We start from the raw sequence: 18,359 nt of genomic DNA on the forward strand, positions 1-18,359 counted from the left end.
ACCACATTATAGGGTTTAAGTGTTGCATTGAATTATCGATCGCGGCGTTGTAAAATTTTCAAATTGGTAGATAACAATTTTAATTTTGTAATGCAACAAAAAACTGAAAAAGTAATTTGAGTGTTATTTTGTTTTAGCTTAATCTGTTTGTCATCATAGTGATCAACTTAAAAAGAAAACATTTCTTTAAAAGCAAAATGTATTTTTTATAATAAATAAAGTTGGCTTTAATAATCTTGCTTTCCATAAATTAGTTCTTAAATAAATAATTAAGTCCAAAATCAAATGCAAACTTTTTCGAAAACTGTGCACTTAATTTAATAAGTTTTAAGGTTTAAGTTACTAGCGAACAAAATCAATTACAAGTTAAATGCGCGTCCTTAGCAATAATTTCGATATTTCAACTTAGTTTTTCTTCTTTTCGCTAGCAGCAATGCGCCAAGCACCCACCATATAACGAAGCCAGATCATAAACAAATCAGTGCCCATTTGCACCCACGACCAAAAAGGAGATAGTTTCGAGCCATCGATTTCTGTCCATCGCACCGCAACCTCCGACATGGGCAGATGCAGACGTTCAGCCAAGTAAAGAAGCTCCACATCGAAAGCCCACCGTTCAACGTGCAAGCTATTAAACAGCTTACGGGCCGAGGCACGTGTGAAGAGCTTAAAGCCGCACTGGGTGTCCCTCACAGAACGCACCGCAAATATCCAGACGAGCGTATGGAAGCCATGCATCAATATAGTACTACACAATGGATTTAACGATATATCAATGGATTTTACAGGTCGCTGACTTTTGCCTTACCGGAAAAAGCTGCGTTTGGCAATGGACTCATCTTCCAGGTGAGCCCTTGAGCCAATGGCGATGCCATCGTGTCGCCATTCAGGTGCCAAGCTGACCAAAGCCTCCGCAAGTTTCTCATAGTCTGCAAATTTGGTTGCTCCATCCGCGTCCGCGAAGAGCAGCTGACGACCGCGTGCACTTAGCATGCCAAGCCGAACGGCTCCACCTTTGCCACGATTCTCCACCAGCTCCAGAACACGAAACTTATCAGCGCCATGTTTCTTTGAGTATTGGAGAGCCACAGAGACAGTCGAGTCACTGCTGCCATCGCTAACCACAATCACCTCGTAGCTGAACTGCGCTTGTTCTTTAGACTTCTGATCCAGAAATGCCATGCACTCATCTAGCATAGCGGGCACTATCGAAACAATATCATGTGATAATTAGTCATGACAGTCATTTATCGAATATGGGCAAACCTACATCGCTGCTCCTCATTGTAAGCCGGCACAATGACGCTCAACTCCAAGGTGGGCGAGTCATCTAAACTGGGAAATTCAATGTTTTTAATTGTGTCAGTATCCAAAAAGCTTTTCTCATCCTTGTGGCGTGTTATAATTGGAAAAGGCTTTGATTTATACAACAAGACCATTATCGTCTGCAAAAACATAAAAATCAAATATATATTAATCACAAGCCGATTAACAATAATCGCAAATATTTACATACCAGCGAGGCAGCTGTAGCGACACCTCCCAACAGATAACAGCCCACTTGCAGCAGTTCAATTAACATATTGTTAGCTTGTTATGTTCATTAAGCTAATAGCTATCTATGGCAGAACATTACTTTTTGAATGATCAGAAAAAACGGATAAAAAGCCACGTATTTTATGCCGACTTTGCGTTAGCTGCTGCTGATAACAATATGACGACCGTCAACAAACGTTATCGAAACAAATGGTATCGATACTTATAGCAACAGTGCTGCCGAACTGTTAATATAATAAGCTGCTATTTTTGTTTAACTTGAATTTGAATTGTTTAGACCTAGCTTCATTTTTGGTCTTGCAAGTTTTCGGTATGTGGCATTACTTCTATCAAATAAAACTAAAATTAAGTTTTGATATTCATTAAAATAGTATAACTTTGTTTAATACTATACGTTCAAGTAAAGTCAACTGACCAATCATACCTATCGATATTTATGGCAATAGGGCTGCCAGACTGTGGTAAAATGAAAATATAAATAATTCGTTAAATTTGAATTGAAATTGCGCAAAGATTTAATTTTTTCTTGGTTTCTATGTATGATTATATTATTAATGTTATTATTTACTATTTAAGTATTAGAAACTGACCTAGCGCAACAGGTGTTTTGATGTCTATCTTTGCTGTCATTTACTGCGCTTGCGCTGTCTGCCAGCTAGCAGCTAGATACACACTTGAACAATTTTTCAGAGACGCCTGTTTTGTTGATCAATAAAATGTTAATGTAAATTGTGCTAGTGAAACTTAATACAAACAATGCATTTGTTATTCGTATTTGTGTCCTGTTTGGCTTTTGCTAGCTGCAGCGTATTTAACCTACATTTACAGGCAAATGTGGGAGAACTTTTCACATTCAAAATCGAGCCGCAACTTTTCAATTGGACCCATCAAGTATTAGTGAACAATTTCGCTATAGACCCTCGCTGCAGCATTATCCCGACTTGCCTACTTGGATGCGCTATATGTATAGCCACGAATATCATGCGGGCTTTCTCTATGGCACGCCCCAATTTCGAACGGCTGGAAAAGGTCTGAATTCTCGATGTGATTGCATTGAATAGCAAATTATGAAACTCGTCAACTGGTCATTTCGATGTTTGTGCCCATAATTTATAACTCCAAATTTGCAGATGAAAATATAGAATTAAGCGCGCTGTTATTCTTCTCGTATGTGTTGTGACCCGCCGACGCGTCGTAACTTTGAAACGCTTATCGATTAATTAGCCACACCATGTAGCCTGTGTTGATATCTGATATCGATGCTGCGTTAAGCAAATTTTATCGAGCGACCACCACATTATAGGGTTTAAGTGTTGCATTGAATTATCGATCGCGGCGTTGTAAAATTTTCAAATTGGTAGATAACAATTTTAATTTTGTAATGCAACAAAAAACTGAAAAAGTAATTTGAGTGTTATTTTGTTTTAGCTTAATCTGTTTGTCATCATAGTGATCAACTTAAAAAGAAAACATTTCTTTAAAAGCAAAATGTATTTTTTATAATAAATAAAGTTGGCTTTAATAATCTTGCTTTCCATAAATTAGTTCTTAAATAAATAATTAAGTCCAAAATCAAATGCAAACTTTTTCGAAAACTGTGCACTTAATTTAATAAGTTTTAAGGTTTAAGTTACTAGCGAACAAAATCAATTACAAGTTAAATGCGCGTCCTTAGCAATAATTTCGATATTTCAACTTAGTTTTTCTTCTTTTCGCTAGCAGCAATGCGCCAAGCACCCACCATATAACGAAGCCAGATCATAAACAAATCAGTGCCCATTTGCACCCACGACCAAAAAGGAGATAGTTTCGAGCCATCGATTTCTGTCCATCGCACCGCAACCTCCGACATGGGCAGATGCAGACGTTCAGCCAAGTAAAGAAGCTCCACATCGAAAGCCCACCGTTCAACGTGCAAGCTATTAAACAGCTTACGGGCCGAGGCACGTGTGAAGAGCTTAAAGCCGCACTGGGTGTCCCTCACAGAACGCACCGCAAATATCCAGACGAGCGTATGGAAGCCATGCATCAATATAGTACTACACAATGGATTTAACGATATATCAATGGATTTTACAGGTCGCTGACTTTTGCCTTACCGGAAAAAGCTGCGTTTGGCAATGGACTCATCTTCCAGGTGAGCCCTTGAGCCAATGGCGATGCCATCGTGTCGCCATTCAGGTGCCAAGCTGACCAAAGCCTCCGCAAGTTTCTCATAGTCTGCAAATTTGGTTGCTCCATCCGCGTCCGCGAAGAGCAGCTGACGACCGCGTGCACTTAGCATGCCAAGCCGAACGGCTCCACCTTTGCCACGATTCTCCACCAGCTCCAGAACACGAAACTTATCAGCGCCATGTTTCTTTGAGTATTGGAGAGCCACAGAGACAGTCGAGTCACTGCTGCCATCGCTAACCACAATCACCTCGTAGCTGAACTGCGCTTGTTCTTTAGACTTCTGATCCAGAAATGCCATGCACTCATCTAGCATAGCGGGCACTATCGAAACAATATCATGTGATAATTAGTCATGACAGTCATTTATCGAATATGGGCAAACCTACATCGCTGCTCCTCATTGTAAGCCGGCACAATGACGCTCAACTCCAAGGTGGGCGAGTCATCTAAACTGGGAAATTCAATGTTTTTAATTGTGTCAGTATCCAAAAAGCTTTTCTCATCCTTGTGGCGTGTTATAATTGGAAAAGGCTTTGATTTATACAACAAGACCATTATCGTCTGCAAAAACATAAAAATCAAATATATATTAATCACAAGCCGATTAACAATAATCGCAAATATTTACATACCAGCGAGGCAGCTGTAGCGACACCTCCCAACAGATAACAGCCCACTTGCAGCAGTTCAATTAACATATTGTTAGCTTGTTATGTTCATTAAGCTAATAGCTATCTATGGCAGAACATTACTTTTTGAATGATCAGAAAAAACGGATAAAAAGCCACGTATTTTATGCCGACTTTGCGTTAGCTGCTGCTGATAACAATATGACGACCGTCAACAAACGTTATCGAAACAAATGGTATCGATACTTATAGCAACAGTGCTGCCGAACTGTTAATATAATAAGCTGCTATTTTTGTTTAACTTGAATTTGAATTGTTTAGACCTAGCTTCATTTTTGGTCTTGCAAGTTTTCGGTATGTGGCATTACTTCTATCAAATAAAACTAAAATTAAGTTTTGATATTCATTAAAATAGTATAACTTTGTTTAATACTATACGTTCAAGTAAAGTCAACTGACCAATCATACCTATCGATATTTATGGCAATAGGGCTGCCAGACTGTGGTAAAATGAAAATATAAATAATTCGTTAAATTTGAATTGAAATTGCGCAAAGATTTAATTTTTTCTTGGTTTCTATGTATGATTATATTATTAATGTTATTATTTACTATTTAAGTATTAGAAACTGACCTAGCGCAACAGGTGTTTTGATGTCTATCTTTGCTGTCATTTACTGCGCTTGCGCTGTCTGCCAGCTAGCAGCTAGATACACACTTGAACAATTTTTCAGAGACGCCTGTTTTGTTGATCAATAAAATGTTAATGTAAATTGTGCTAGTGAAACTTAATACAAACAATGCATTTGTTATTCGTATTTGTGTCCTGTTTGGCTTTTGCTAGCTGCAGCGTATTTAACCTACATTTACAGGCAAATGTGGGAGAACTTTTCACATTCAAAATCGAGCCGCAACTTTTCAATTGGACCCATCAAGTAATTAGTGAACAATTTCGCTATAGACCCTCGCTGCAGCATTATCCCGACTTGCCTACTTGGATGCGCTATATGTATAGCCACGAATATCATGCGGGCTTTCTCTATGGCACGCCCCCAATTTCGACGGCTGGAAAAAGTCTGAATCTCGATGTGATTGCATTGAATAGGCAAAATTATGAAACTCGTCAACTGGTCATTTCGATGTTTGTGGCCCATAAATTTATAACTCCAAATGTGGTTCAGATGAAAATAGATAATTTGAATTGGGTGCACTTGATGGATCCGGGACGTGTGGAGAACCTACGCAACATATTCCGCAAGGATCTCTGGCCGGACAGCAAAGACGATTTGAGTGTAATTTTCATGGAATCTGCCATTAATATGGGCGGGCGTTTGCCCCTGCGGCCACAGCAACGAGAGGGGTAAGTTCAAAGAGCTGTCAAATATTCAACTTTTTGGCTATATAGTTTCCATATTCTATCCGGCGCAGCGTCATAGTGCACGTGGGCAGCTTTGCTCAGTTTTCGCCGCGTCTCAAGGAGCTGCAGGAGGAAGTGCGCCCACTGTATAAGTTGCCCTCTTGCACATACAAACGAACCTCCGTGCAAAAGATCTTCGAAAATGTTGGCTTCAAGCTGGATTGGTGCGCCTTTAAGATGATCGGCATCGAATCCCCCACCGAGGTGCTCTATCATAATAACCATGGGCGGGTCAAGGAGCAGCTCAAAGAGCATCGACAACAGCAGCTGCAACGGGAACAGGAACGCTGGCTGGGCATACCACGCGAAGATGTGCCCATGCGTAATTATATTGATGAATTCGCCTTCGCCTTTGCCATCCCGGGCATGATCTTTGCCGTCCTCGTTGGCATATTGTCGGCTGTGCTCTGCTTTCAGCATCAGAAATTGTGAGTCATAAGGGTAAAGTTGAGAGCTTTGGTAACTTATATCAAATCGATACACCTATATCATCATCAGCTCAAGTGCCTAAATTTTCTATATTTTTCTTGTTTATTTTTTTACCTCACAATTTATTTTCAATATCTTTTATTTGTTACTCGTTTTTCTTTTTCTATAAAATTTGTTTTTATTTACTTTCTCTTTAGTTACGATCCGCAATCTGAGTTATTCTTTGCAAATATTTTTAATATATGCGAAGAGTCCTGTGCTCCAATGCCCAACGATTCGGATGTTGAGGAGGACAGGTGACTTATGTTTAATATTATTTATTTAAATTTGAAAATATTTATAACCAAATATTACATATTATGTATATTTTGTCTCTTTCCTTGCAGCTCTGTTCACATAGACTATCCTATGTCGTCCACTGTGCAAATGGTTCAGTGCTCAGACACGAAGCCCATGCAGCCGGTGACAACGCTGAAAAGCCTCAAGGATCCCAATTTTCTGCTAGACAATACCAGCATGCGTTCACAAAGGTTTGTAGCTTTAAATACCTTAAATATCGATTTATCATTCCTTCTATATTTCAGTCCAAACAATAGTTTATATCAGTTGGAATCGGGTGCCACTGGCATCTATGCCCGTCCCAAGCCTCCGCCGTATAAGGGCGGCACTTTGGGTCGTAATGGCGTGGACATTTGACAAACATCGCCGCGAGTGCTCTATTGCTAAAGGCGCTTCATATAAATCAAAAAGCAATACACAACGAAAACGCAACTACAATTACCACTTGGAGCACAATTCACGTATATATCACTAGTTGTGCATATCATAACCGCATCGAATAATGCATATATATCAATTATCTTACATTATGCATAGGCAATTTAGTTTAATTTTAGCTCTGTTGAAAATAAATAACAATTTTGATGAGTAGTTAACTTACTTTGTTAACATGTTTGAAATGCGCGCCCAACTCAATTCTGTCACAATGCATAATTGCCATTCACTGCCATAACTATTTTACCATACACCCAACAGCTACGAATTTGAAAGCCGCGCCTTGACGTAAGTCTGCAACACTGCATATTTGCCATTCACAGTTCAGCACGCGCATTTGGTCAACTGATAAACTTCTGGTGAAAGTCGTGGCCTTATGGCTTTCTATTTCCTCGCAACATTTTGAATTATATACAATATGGTGTTGAAATTAATTGGCTCCATAGAGGAGCTAATTGAACAGTACAAAATAAATCTAATTCAAGTAATTTTCATCGTATTTATTATAACAATCGTTCTACTGGGCAGCTTGATGACCCTTGTGGAATCCCATCTGCCCAATAGCATACGTCAATCATTTCGCTATGGCAAACATAGTCATAAGGGTGACACGGATGTACTCGTTAGTCACTTAGAAGTGCCCAAGGCCTGGTTCAGTCATTTCTATGTATTTGCCTTTGGCTGGTCGCTATTGGCGCTCTACCTAATCAGCGCCGCTATTTGGAGCCAAGAAACAGCACCGGAATTCGTGGTCCGTTTTTTGGATTTCATGTGTGGCGGCCGCGGTCGGCGACAGGTGCAGGTGGACTCCAATACCGCTCTGTTAGGCACCTTGCTGCTTAGTTTGCAATGCGTGCGTCGCTTCTATGAGACGAACTTTGTACAAATCTTTTCGAAACGCAGTAAGATGAACCTGTCCCACTATGCTGTGGGCTTTATACACTATTTTGGTGCCATAGTCGCTCTGCTAGCGAACACGGCGGGCTTCGTAAGAGGTTCAAAGCCCGCGCCCTTTACACTCTCCAAGATCAGTCTGCTCCAAACCGCCTATGTGCTCATCTTCCTCTTCGCCTGGCTACAACAATATACCAGCAATATGTTGCTTGTGAATCTTCGCAAGAATGCAAAGACGGGCGCTGTCCAAACCGAAGAACACTTGATGCCCAATGGAGGTTGGTTCAATTGGATTTCCTCGCCTCACATGTTCTTTGAAGTTGTCATGTACTACTGCCTCGCGGATCTGTTTACACCAATCATCACTTGGAAGTTGATCTTCCTTTGGGTGGCCAGCAATCAGACGATCAACGCTTTGCTCACCCATCAGTGGTACAAAGATAACTTTAAGGACTACCCCAAGAGACGACGTGCTATTATACCTTGGTTACTATAAAACTAATCGTAAATTCGATACTAAAAACTGGCTACTGTAAATTAATTTATACCTAATTATTAAGTGGCTTATTTATTAGACGTGTTTTAGTGATTTGTGTGGTTTTATTTTAGTTTTGGAATTTGAACTATATATAAAACGTTAATAATACGTTAATAACGTTCCAATCGAACTTCTTTTGGGGCGCCAGTTTTTACTTAAACAAGAAACTGCAAGCGGAAAGTGTCAGAATAAAGCTCTTGGTATTTATAATCCGATAGACTTACCTATATGGATAACCCTGCGCCTTGGAACGGAATACGGATAGCAGAAATGAAAAGAATACCGTTAAAAGTACTAGACCAGCCATCGCCATCATGCGATTACGATTGTGAGCCTTCGGTGTGCCCGATTCGATCAGCAGAATCATGCCGAGCACAATCATAGCATCTGTAAAGACGAGGAGTGAATAATTAGGGTAATCGATACTAATCGAAACTAATCGACACTCACTCAAAAACATGACAATGTAGGTCTCCACGACCAGTTGACCCTGCGATGAGCCATGTATGTAGGCAACGCCTCCATTTTGTGTCTTGTGCACTAGCGGCGGTCCACGTATGTGATTCCACATCTGACCCGAGATCATGGCGAAACAGAAGAACAGCGCCACTGCTCCCCACAAATTTTTGTTGTACAAAAATTCCAGATTGTTACGTCGTATGTACAAGAAGCTACCAACCAAGGCAACGAGAGTAATCATGGCCACTGTGCCCGAATAATTTGGTGGACGGAAGATGCGTATTGTGATATCCGTGCGCTCGGCCACAAATTTTGCAATCGAATCAGCAGCAAAGCCCACACGATGAATATCCATGGTATCCGCACCTTTTGGCTTGCCCTTGGCCGGGAAATGCATAAAAACGGGCGCCGTGTTCAGACGCAACATTTGAAACACATCGGAACCGTCATCAAAATCGACCATGGCAAAGAATAGCTTATTGGAGTAGATTGGCGAGAAACGATACGAGTTGGCCACAATGCTAAATTCGTCGTGGGCATGGCGACAAATTTGACATTGGCGAGAAGGCGCCAGTGCCGTAAGCATCACGATCATTGAGTAGTTGCGCGGCGTATTTTTCACATACTCGCGGAATTTGGGACCATTGAAACGCAACAGGGGCTTCTTCATGTTCATATCCACCAGATTTTGAACCTTTTCCGATAGAGACAGGCCCGTCTGTAATTTAACAATGAATTAATGTTTATAACATTTTAAGGAAGTTTGCCGGTAAGCTGGAATCGGAACCGGAACCGGCCTATGACTCGATGTGACGTGGCCCATCGACAGGCGTTGTGTACATACCTTCTGTTGTTTACCCTGTGCGGCGACAAATATTAGGCAGCCGACTAACGCTATAAGCGCGCACAAGAAAGTCTTGTGCAGCAGCTTCATTTTGAAGTATTATTTTGTTTAAAATTTTTCACTAATTCCAAGCCAAAAATAAAGCGTTCGTTTAAGGTAGAACAAATTTTTTTGTAGCAGCTGATTGTGAATGGCAGCTGAGTAGTGGCGTTGCCAGACTGTCATAGCGCTTCTTCTTCTAGTCGCTAATATAAATTAGTGATGGTATATGCTAGTCATCGCAAAGCACATTCGTGTCAATGTTGTGCCGTTTACATCTCCACCGTCAACTATTCGCGTTGTCGAGACGCGTTGGTCGACGATTTTTTATTTGTCTTTATTTTTAATTTAAATTAAACATTAATTTATTTTAGTGTGCCGCAAAAGCACTGTTTGTAATGAGTGATGTATTGAAGAGCTCACAGGAGCGTTCGCGTAAACGTAGGCTGCTGCTGGCCCAAACGGTGAGTGGGCGTGAATTTTCAGCTTCGATTTTTTGATAAATTTTTAAAAATATTTAATCAATTACAATTTGTAGCTCGGCTTGTCTAGTGTTGATGAGCTGAAAAAGGTGCTGGGCAATGCAGAAGATAGCAATAACTATGCCGGTGTCGGTGGCAGCCGGCAGCTCAATGCTTCGGGTCAAAGGGATGAGGAGGAAGGCTCCAGCGGCGGCGCCTCGTCCTCCAAGAAAACACCAAACGAGATAATATACAGAGATTCATCGACCTTTTTGAAAGGCACACAGTCTTCCAATCCGCACAATGATTACTGCCAGCATTTCGTGGACACCGGACAAAGGCCACAAAATTTTATACGCGATGTCGGTCTGGCCGATCGCTTCGAGGAATATCCCAAGCTGCGTGAGCTGATCAAGTTAAAGGATAAGCTTATCCAGGACACGGCATCGGCGCCCATGTATCTGAAAGCAGATCTTAAAACGTTGGATGTGAAAACATTGGGCAGCAAATTTGATGTCATATTAATTGAGCCACCGCTTGAAGAATATGCTCGAGCTGCACCCGCTGTGGCAACAGTAGGCGGAGCGCCCCGCGTCTTCTGGAACTGGGATGATATACTCAGTGAGCTGCACAATTTAAAATAATTATATAGAAATCATATAATAGTCTTTATATATTTCTAGATTTGGATGTTGGCGAAATAGCCGAACATCGCTCGTTTGTTTTTTTGTGGTGTGGCTCATCGGAGGGCTTGGATCAGGGTCGGAATTGCCTTAAAAAGTGGGGCTTTCGTCGCTGCGAGGACATCTGCTGGATACGCACCAATATTAATAAGCCTGGACACTCCAAGCAGGCCATACCCAAATCGGTTTTCCAACGCACCAAGGAACACTGCCTGATGGGCATCAAGGGCACAGTTCGACGTTCTAGTGATGGCGACTTTATACACGCCAATGTGGACATTGATCTGATTATATCCGAGGAGGAGGAATTCGGTAGTTTCGAGAAGCCCATCGAAATCTTTCATATCATAGAACACTTTTGCCTGGGCCGTCGACGTTTGCATTTGTTTGGTCGAGATTCGAGCATACGGCCGGGTTGGCTAACCGTCGGACCTGAGTTGACGAATTCCAATTTCAATGCTGAACAATATCAGACTTATTTTGCGGATGCCACCGCCACCGGCTGCACCAGTCGTATCGAGATGCTGCGACCAAAGAGTCCGCCACCAAATAGTAAAGTTTTGCGTGGCCGTGGACGCGGCTTTCCCCGAAGTCGTGGCCGGCCCAGATAATAATCACTAAAATGCATGTATTTTCTATAATTAAGTGCGATAATGGCCCATTCAATTGATCTGGAACGTAGCTATATGAGCTCCACAGCGGTATTAATCTTAAGTTTAAAGTAAATATCTACTTTGTGTACACTTTCTAAAGCTAGGATTAAAGCTAAAATAAAAAGGAACTAATGCTGCAAACTGGGATGTTGATTCAGATGCCGCATATACACGTCCAGTTCATCCTCGTCGCTGGAATTGGGCAGCTTTAATGGCACTTCATCAACTGCAGCAGCAATTTCATCTTCATCACTGGACTCAAAGTAGGCATCTTCCTCGTCTCTTTCAATTTGCTTTAGATCATCCAGCTGAGCATTATCATCGACGGCTGTGTAATCGAAATCCGTGTCCTGGCCACTGAGAAAACGCTCCTTCATCAAGCCCATAAACTCGTTGCGCAGCAGCTCTCTTTCACCTGGATTATAGTACTCCGCGGTGACTATTCGATTGATTGGCGCTAAAGGGGTTTGCGTATTTCGACTTGAGGAACAAGCCACGGGTTCGTCATCTTCGAAACCGCCCCATTGTTGGCGACATGCGGCGGGTACTTCACAGTCAACGTTGGCTGTGGGAGTTTCATCCATTTCTGCACTGGTGTCTACCTGTTGCTGCAATAGCTCGTCCCGCTGCTTCTGCTCCAGCGTGTGCATCAATATGCCTGAGAAGCTAGTGTTCCTTACATCATAGCTGTCCCGTTGTTTCTTTTCCTGTTCCGTTAGGTATTGGCCGATCAGCTCCTGATAAAGTTCTGGCGCACGCTGCATCATTTCGTGCTCGCTGAAGTATTCTCCCTGCTGCAGCAGCTGTTGCATTGCATGGTATCTTCTATTTTTGATGCAAATGGCGCGTGAAAGGAGTTTTCTTTTGAAGTCTTCGATCAGTAGGGATATCTCCTCAAGATTCTCATCGGGTTTGATGGGTTCTATTACACCCACACTCTGAAAATCGGCTAATTGCTGCTCGTTTAGGTAACTACCAAAACGTATTAAGAAGTTTTCACGATTTTTCTGAAATGCGTCCTGCGCAATTTGCTGCTTTTCTTCTAAATTTAACTCAGGATCGTCGATTTGCTGAGACTTAAATATAATGTTGGCATTCTCAGCAAGTGCCTTGAATATATCCAACAGTTGATTTGGTAATTCAGCCACTTCTGAGCTGCTTTCGCTACTCGCGGTTTCCGTTTGTGTCATTTTATAAAATTGAATATTTGTAAACAAATGCTTCTTCTTACAGTCGGACAGTCGCAATGAAAGCTTCGTATTTAGAGTTGCCTATTGATTTGAGCCGCTGAACTTGTTCAAATATTTAGTCATTCATAAGCAAATGAACTTGTTAAATTATTCAGTAACTGATAAGCTTGAGATATAGTTTGTTTAGTTATTATTTTTTTTTTAATATTTTTGGTAAATAGTCTGTATCTTTTTTTAATAAACCTTTAATAAATTCTCTTAATGGGCATCAGAAAAATTACTCTGAATGCACAATTTTTTATATCTAAAATCGTGCAATAAATAAAAAGTTGTATTAAATTTTATTTATTCTATACTATATGTATATTATATATTCATATATGCGCTTTTCATTGACTTATTAGTTGTATCCACCAAATTGAATTTAAAATACCAACAACGACATCGATATCTTTACGTCGCGTGAAGATCGCACTGTCATTCACGAGTGAACGCCACAGCTGTTTATGTAGGTTTTTTTATTGGTGGCGCCAGCTGTTTTTTAGTTACAAACAGGAGCGGCGACAGCTAATCACTAACGCGCAATCTGAGTAATAAACTGTTTTCCCCAATAGCCTTTATCACTGTTTAGCAGCCCATGCCGCGCGCGTTTCTTTTTGTTCAACCGCGCGACAAACGCAAATGATGACTAAGAAACTAAACTGGGTGAAAAAAACAACAAATTTCATAAACGCCATTGTCAGTGCACGTTAAATACGAAATACCATGTCGGACAGTGATTGGAATTTCGCATGGAACTGGACGCACTTCTGTCCTACGGGTCTGAAGCCGTTCGCCAACGATACCAACGATCTGTTGCCCTGCTTCCAGAAAACGCTGCTCCAATTGCCCGTCTACACAATTTTTGCAGCCATATCCGCCTACAATTTCGGCAACCATACGAACCAGATAGTACGCAATGGACTGCAGTTGCAAATGCTATCATTGCGCATATTGTTTAGTATTATATTGGCAATATTGCCTGTATCCAAGATATTCGTATTCCTTCGGGCAGGCATCGATTTGTATGCGGTCGATATCTTAGTTGTCAGTGCCGAGTGCATCATGTGGGTAGTTCATTGTGGTAAGTCCCTCAAAGCGATGTTTCTGTTGCAGTCAACTAAATTCTGACTCAATGGACAATTTCTTTTCAGGTTACCTACTGAGTGCTCGGCATTATGGCACGCTGAGTCCTCGCGGTCCTTTGTTGATGAATATCTTCTGGCTCACGGTCGTAGTGCTTGATGGCGTTTGGTTGCGCACGAGTCGTCATTTTGAGTGGTGGCCATGGAGCTTGGCCACGTTGCTGTGCGATTTCTGCTATGCCGCCACACTGCTGCCTAAAGGTAATGCCATATACTGTGCCACACCGTCTGGAAATAGGGATCGAGAGCAGGAGGCGTTGTTGTCCAATCGCTATACCTATTTCCATTTTGAGTTGAATGAAGCGCTGCTTGGCCATGCCCAGGACGAGGCCAATTGGCTGTCGCGTTTCGTTTTCCACTGGGTGAAACCGCTCATAAACAAAGGTGTTGCCGGCAAGCTGCGTCGCATTGAGGACTTGTTCGATCTGCCCGACGCACTGAACATTACGCGCCTCAGCGAACGACTTCATCTGGCTTTGTCGCAGTCACAGAGTGTCTTTCGTGCGCTGCACAAGTGCTTCGGCTTCGAGTTTTATCTAATTGGTCTGCTGCGTCTGGTGGCGGATATTTCCAGCTTTGCGGGTCCATTGCTATTGGGCGGACTGTTACGGCAGGATGGATCAGAAGCGGGTCAGAAAGCATATTACTATGCATTGGGTCTGTTCGGGAGCACCTTGCTGTCGGCGTTGTGTGGCTGTCATTTTGATTGGCGCATGGCTATGGTCAGCATGAAGATGCGCGTGGGCGTTGTCAATAGTATCTATCGCAAAGCGTTGGAGGCACGGGGCGTACGTGAAGCCCGTCCAGATATGCTGAACTTGATGTCTACGGATGCGGATCGAATTGTTAACTCATGCATTAGCTTTCACTTCTTCTGGAGCATACCATTCAAGCTGTTCACCACGCTCTACCTGCTGTATCTACAGTTGGGAGCCGCCTTTTTGGCTGGCGTCGTCTTTGCAGCCCTGTTGATACCCATCAATCGCTGGCTAGCGAAGCGCATTGGCATATATTCCACAGGCCTAATGACTGCCAAGGATGCACGACTGTCAGCTACGACGGAGACCATGCAAGGCGCCAAGCAAATCAAGACCAATGCCTGGGAGCCAATATTTATTACAAAAATCCGCTCACTCCGTACCGAGGAACTGAGATTTTTGTCCAAGCGCAAATACTTGGATGCGATGTGCGTTTACTTCTGGGCAACCACACCTGTGCTCATGTGCCTTCTCACCTTTGGAGTATCTGTGCTGCTTGGCAATCCCTTGGTTGCCTCGACGACCTATACAAGTGTTGCCCTACTCTACATGCTGATTGGTCCATTGAATGCCTTTCCCTGGGTGCTCAATGGCCTGATCGAGGCGTGGGTTTCCCTTCGTCGCGTGCAACAACTAATGGATGTGCCCAATTTGGATTATTCAAGCTACTATAATCCTATAATGCGCACCAGTACAATTGGAGATGCCACACGCAGTGTGCTGGAAATAAAATGCGCCCACTTTGTGCATGATACAGAGCACAGCGATACGGACTGTGAGACAACCATATCCCAGTTTCGTCTAAGTGACATCAATTTAGATGTCAAGACAGGTCAACTAATCTGCATCGAGGGCCCAGTAGGCGGGGGAAAGAGCAGTCTGCTCACAGCCATCATAGCCGGGCTACAATGCGTCGATGGTGAAGTGTGCATTCAAGATTTAACCAACGGTTTTGGCTATGTGCCTCAATCACCGTGGCTGCAACGTGCCACCATACGCGACAACATCGTCTGGGGTAGCAACTTTGATGAACAGTGGTACAAGACGGTGCTGCATGCTTGCGCCCTGAACGAGGACATACGTACGCTTGGCGGAGATCTGATAGGCGTGGGGGAAAACGGACGAACGCTGTCTGGCGGGCAAAGGGCGCGAGTTGCCTTGGCGAGAGCTGTGTACCAGGACAAGAAGAGTAAGCGTTTATGGCATTTAAAATTAATTGTAATCTACAAAAGATTCCTTTCAGTTTATCTTTTGGACGACGTTCTCTCCTCCTTGGATGCTCACGTGGCTAAGCATATTATACGCCACTGTTTGTTGGGCCTACTGAAGCAGAAGACACGCATTGTGGTGACGAGAAGCACCCAACTGTTCTTCCATGCCAATCAGATTCTCCATATTAAGGATGGACAACTGCGACCCAGTGACTACATGACGGAGAGCATTGACCTGAGCGAAGAGGAGGAGGACGAGGACGCTAACGAATTGCTGCGTCGCTCGTCCTTCGAGCTGGCTAATGTGACAGCAGAGGAGGATAAACGTAGTGTGGACAGCCTATTGCTCGAGGAATCACGTGAATTTGGCCATTTATCTGGCAATGTGTTTTCCTGCTATTGGAAAGCTGTGTCAGCGCCGCTGGCTTTAACCGTGCTGCTGTTTGTGCTGCTCATGCAGCTAACACGCAATCTGAGCGATGCCTGGCTGGCACACTGGGTCACCGAGACGACACTGGATGGCCATACGAATGACACAACGCTGCAGCATCAACTAATACGAGCTGGCGCATCTGGCAACGACAGCGCTGCAGCACATACGACGGGCTTCTATTTGGGCATATTCGCAGCGATTGCTGTGACCAATTCATTAGTCACACTAACGCGTGCCTTTCTCTTTGCCTATGCTGGCATCAAGGCGGCCATCTATATACATGAACAACTTCTAAAGCGTGTCATGTATGTAAGTATTATATCTGTTCGATTCGTTTACTTGAATTCATTAATGTGGAGCTTGAATCAAATTAATATTTAACAATTATTTTCAGGCCAAGTTTAACTTCTTTGATATCACCTCTGTGGGCCGCATACTCAATCGCTTCTCCTCGGACACTAACACGGTGGACGATTCGCTGCCCTTCATCCTGAACATTCTGTTGGCCCAGCTAGCGGGTTTGATGGGCGCTTTATGTGTTAGCCTTTATGCCATGCCGTGGCTGGTGTTGGTTGTTATACCCATGGTGCCGATATATTTGAATCTGCAGCAGCGCTATCGCCACGCCTCGAGGGATATTAAACGTTTGTCGAGTAACGCCATGTCCCCGCTCTATACCCACTTTACGGAAACGCTGCAGGGGCTGTCCACCATACGCAGCATGCGCGCAAGTGCACGTTTTCAGCGCGATTTTCAAGGCAAGCTGGAGGAGAGCACCAAGGCGCAATTGTCGGCAGCAGCCGCTCAGCAGTGGTTGGCATTGCGTCTGCAGATGCTAGGCGCTCTGCTAGTAGGCGGCGCTGGACTCGTAGCGGCCCTAACGGCTTCGCATACCACAAATCCTGGCTTGGTGGGCCTGTGTATTTCATATGCTTTGTCCATAACCGGGCAGCTTGGGGATCTGCTACACGCCGTTGCCGAGACAGAACAGGAACTGGTTGCAGTGGAGCGCGTTGATCAGTACTTGCAACTGGAACCGGAACAAAATGCAGAGGGCAATGCCGATCCACCATTTGGTTGGCCTACACAGGGTGTGCTCAGCTTTAAGAATGTGCAGCTCAGCTACAGAGAGCATCTGTCACCAGCTCTGCGTGACATCAGCTTCGAAACGGAGGCATTCGAACGCATTGGCATTGTGGGACGCACTGGAGCTGGCAAGAGCTCTGTGCTGGCTGCACTGCTGCGTGTTGCACCACTTAGCCACGGTGACATCTATTTAGATCAGATGAATCTGAAGGCTTTGGCATTGAGTGTGCTGCGTGAACGCATAGGCGTAATTACACAGGAGCCCTTTCTCTTTGAAGGTAGGTGTCTTACTGAGAGATTATATGACCTAATCTTGACTAATCTGTATTTTATTTTGATATGTAGGTACTGTGCGTGAGAATCTGGATCCTAGTCACAAGTATTACGACTCCGAGATCTGGCATGCCATCAAGAACTCGGCAGCCGCCACGTTGCTTGTCCAACAGCTGGGCGGCCTCGATGGCCATGTCGATCGTGCCGGCAACAATCTATCCGCCGGACAACGTCAGCTGCTTTGTCTGGCACGTGCTCTGCTCAAGAACGCGAAGGTCGTGTGCATCGACGAGGGCACGTCGTCCCTGGATGATGAATCAGATCTGTCTATGCAACAGGCGTTGCGCAATGCCTTCAAGAGCTGCACTCTGATCTTTATAGCGCATCGTTTGCGTGGCCTGCAGGCCATGGATCGCATCCTTGTACTGGATGAGGGGCGCATCTGTGAGCAGGGCAAGCCGCAAGAGCTGGCGACCGATGATAGTTCACTATTCCACAGCATGCTGCAAGCTCAGGACATTAGCTTGCAGGACTTTGCTAAAATCGATTAATTATAAAAGATCTGTTTATTTATTGTTTTCATATATTAGTTTTTACAATATTTTTAATCTTGGTTATATATTTAGCTTTATGTTTATATACATATATATATATTTACCAAATATAATACCT

At 43.4% G+C, this 18,359-nt stretch overlaps 8 protein-coding genes across 9 annotated transcripts; 4 read left to right on the forward strand and 4 right to left on the reverse strand.

The window, feature by feature from the left end:
- Window positions 1-226: 226 nt before the first annotated feature.
- LOC115483203 (dolichyl-phosphate beta-glucosyltransferase-like) lies at window positions 227-1,718 on the reverse strand. Its single transcript, XM_030224435.1, has 4 exons — window positions 1,517-1,718; window positions 1,271-1,445; window positions 809-1,205; window positions 227-748 (listed from the first exon to the last, which is right to left on the reverse strand). Exons 1-4 carry the CDS (start codon window positions 1,580-1,582, stop codon window positions 406-408), a joined length of 981 nt encoding a protein of 326 aa, XP_030080295.1. The 5' UTR covers window positions 1,583-1,718; the 3' UTR covers window positions 227-405.
- Window positions 1,719-3,074: 1,356 nt separating this feature from the next.
- Window positions 3,075-4,566, reverse strand: LOC111596218 (dolichyl-phosphate beta-glucosyltransferase). Its single transcript, XM_023310335.2, has 4 exons — window positions 4,365-4,566; window positions 4,119-4,293; window positions 3,657-4,053; window positions 3,075-3,596 (listed from the first exon to the last, which is right to left on the reverse strand). The coding sequence occupies exons 1-4, from the start codon at window positions 4,428-4,430 to the stop codon at window positions 3,254-3,256; spliced, it is 981 nt and encodes a 326-aa protein (XP_023166103.2). The 5' UTR covers window positions 4,431-4,566; the 3' UTR covers window positions 3,075-3,253.
- Window positions 4,567-5,061: 495 nt separating this feature from the next.
- Window positions 5,062-7,080, forward strand: LOC111596217 (epsilon-sarcoglycan). 2 transcript variants are annotated; one of them, XM_023310332.2, is made up of 5 exons: window positions 5,062-5,721; window positions 5,790-6,206; window positions 6,405-6,503; window positions 6,594-6,737; window positions 6,792-7,080. In XM_023310332.2, the coding sequence occupies exons 1-5, from the start codon at window positions 5,162-5,164 to the stop codon at window positions 6,901-6,903; spliced, it is 1,332 nt and encodes a 443-aa protein (XP_023166100.2). In that variant the 5' UTR covers window positions 5,062-5,161; the 3' UTR covers window positions 6,904-7,080. The 2 variants fall into 2 exon arrangements, with proteins under 2 accessions (XP_023166100.2, XP_023166101.2); XM_023310333.2 differs by lacking the exon at window positions 6,405-6,503 and having other exon boundaries at window positions 6,792-6,903.
- A 237-nt stretch (window positions 7,081-7,317) lies between these two features.
- Window positions 7,318-8,449, forward strand: LOC111596226 (polyprenol reductase). The gene has a single exon (XM_023310343.2). It carries the CDS (start codon window positions 7,400-7,402, stop codon window positions 8,369-8,371), a length of 972 nt encoding a protein of 323 aa, XP_023166111.2. The 5' UTR covers window positions 7,318-7,399; the 3' UTR covers window positions 8,372-8,449.
- LOC111596225 (tumor suppressor candidate 3) lies at window positions 8,441-9,929 on the reverse strand. Its single transcript, XM_023310342.2, has 4 exons — window positions 9,717-9,929; window positions 8,864-9,590; window positions 8,638-8,800; window positions 8,441-8,580 (listed from the first exon to the last, which is right to left on the reverse strand). Exons 1-4 carry the CDS (start codon window positions 9,804-9,806, stop codon window positions 8,565-8,567), a joined length of 996 nt encoding a protein of 331 aa, XP_023166110.1. The 5' UTR covers window positions 9,807-9,929; the 3' UTR covers window positions 8,441-8,564.
- A 95-nt stretch (window positions 9,930-10,024) lies between these two features.
- Window positions 10,025-11,629, forward strand: LOC111596222 (N6-adenosine-methyltransferase non-catalytic subunit). The gene is made up of 3 exons (XM_023310340.1): window positions 10,025-10,219; window positions 10,294-10,837; window positions 10,900-11,629. The coding sequence occupies exons 1-3, from the start codon at window positions 10,154-10,156 to the stop codon at window positions 11,508-11,510; spliced, it is 1,221 nt and encodes a 406-aa protein (XP_023166108.1). The 5' UTR covers window positions 10,025-10,153; the 3' UTR covers window positions 11,511-11,629.
- Window positions 11,630-11,662: 33 nt separating this feature from the next.
- Window positions 11,663-12,787, reverse strand: LOC111596223 (coiled-coil domain-containing protein 97). Its single transcript, XM_023310341.2, has one exon. The coding sequence runs from the start codon at window positions 12,740-12,742 to the stop codon at window positions 11,681-11,683; it is 1,062 nt and encodes a 353-aa protein (XP_023166109.2). The 5' UTR covers window positions 12,743-12,787; the 3' UTR covers window positions 11,663-11,680.
- Window positions 12,788-13,135: 348 nt separating this feature from the next.
- On the forward strand, window positions 13,136-18,253 carry LOC111596220 (multidrug resistance-associated protein 7). Its single transcript, XM_023310337.2, has 6 exons — window positions 13,136-13,250; window positions 13,357-13,865; window positions 13,936-15,873; window positions 15,928-16,637; window positions 16,723-17,692; window positions 17,760-18,253. Exons 2-6 carry the CDS (start codon window positions 13,508-13,510, stop codon window positions 18,236-18,238), a joined length of 4,455 nt encoding a protein of 1,484 aa, XP_023166105.2. The 5' UTR covers window positions 13,136-13,250; window positions 13,357-13,507; the 3' UTR covers window positions 18,239-18,253.
- The last annotated feature ends 106 nt before the right edge of the window (window positions 18,254-18,359 follow it).

The sequence above is a fragment of the Drosophila hydei genome, unplaced genomic scaffold, assembly GCF_003285905.1.
Source record: "Drosophila hydei strain 15085-1641.00,03,60 unplaced genomic scaffold, DhydRS2 tig00008114-arrow-pilon, whole genome shotgun sequence".
Lineage (NCBI taxonomy): Eukaryota > Metazoa > Arthropoda > Insecta > Diptera > Drosophilidae > Drosophila > Drosophila hydei.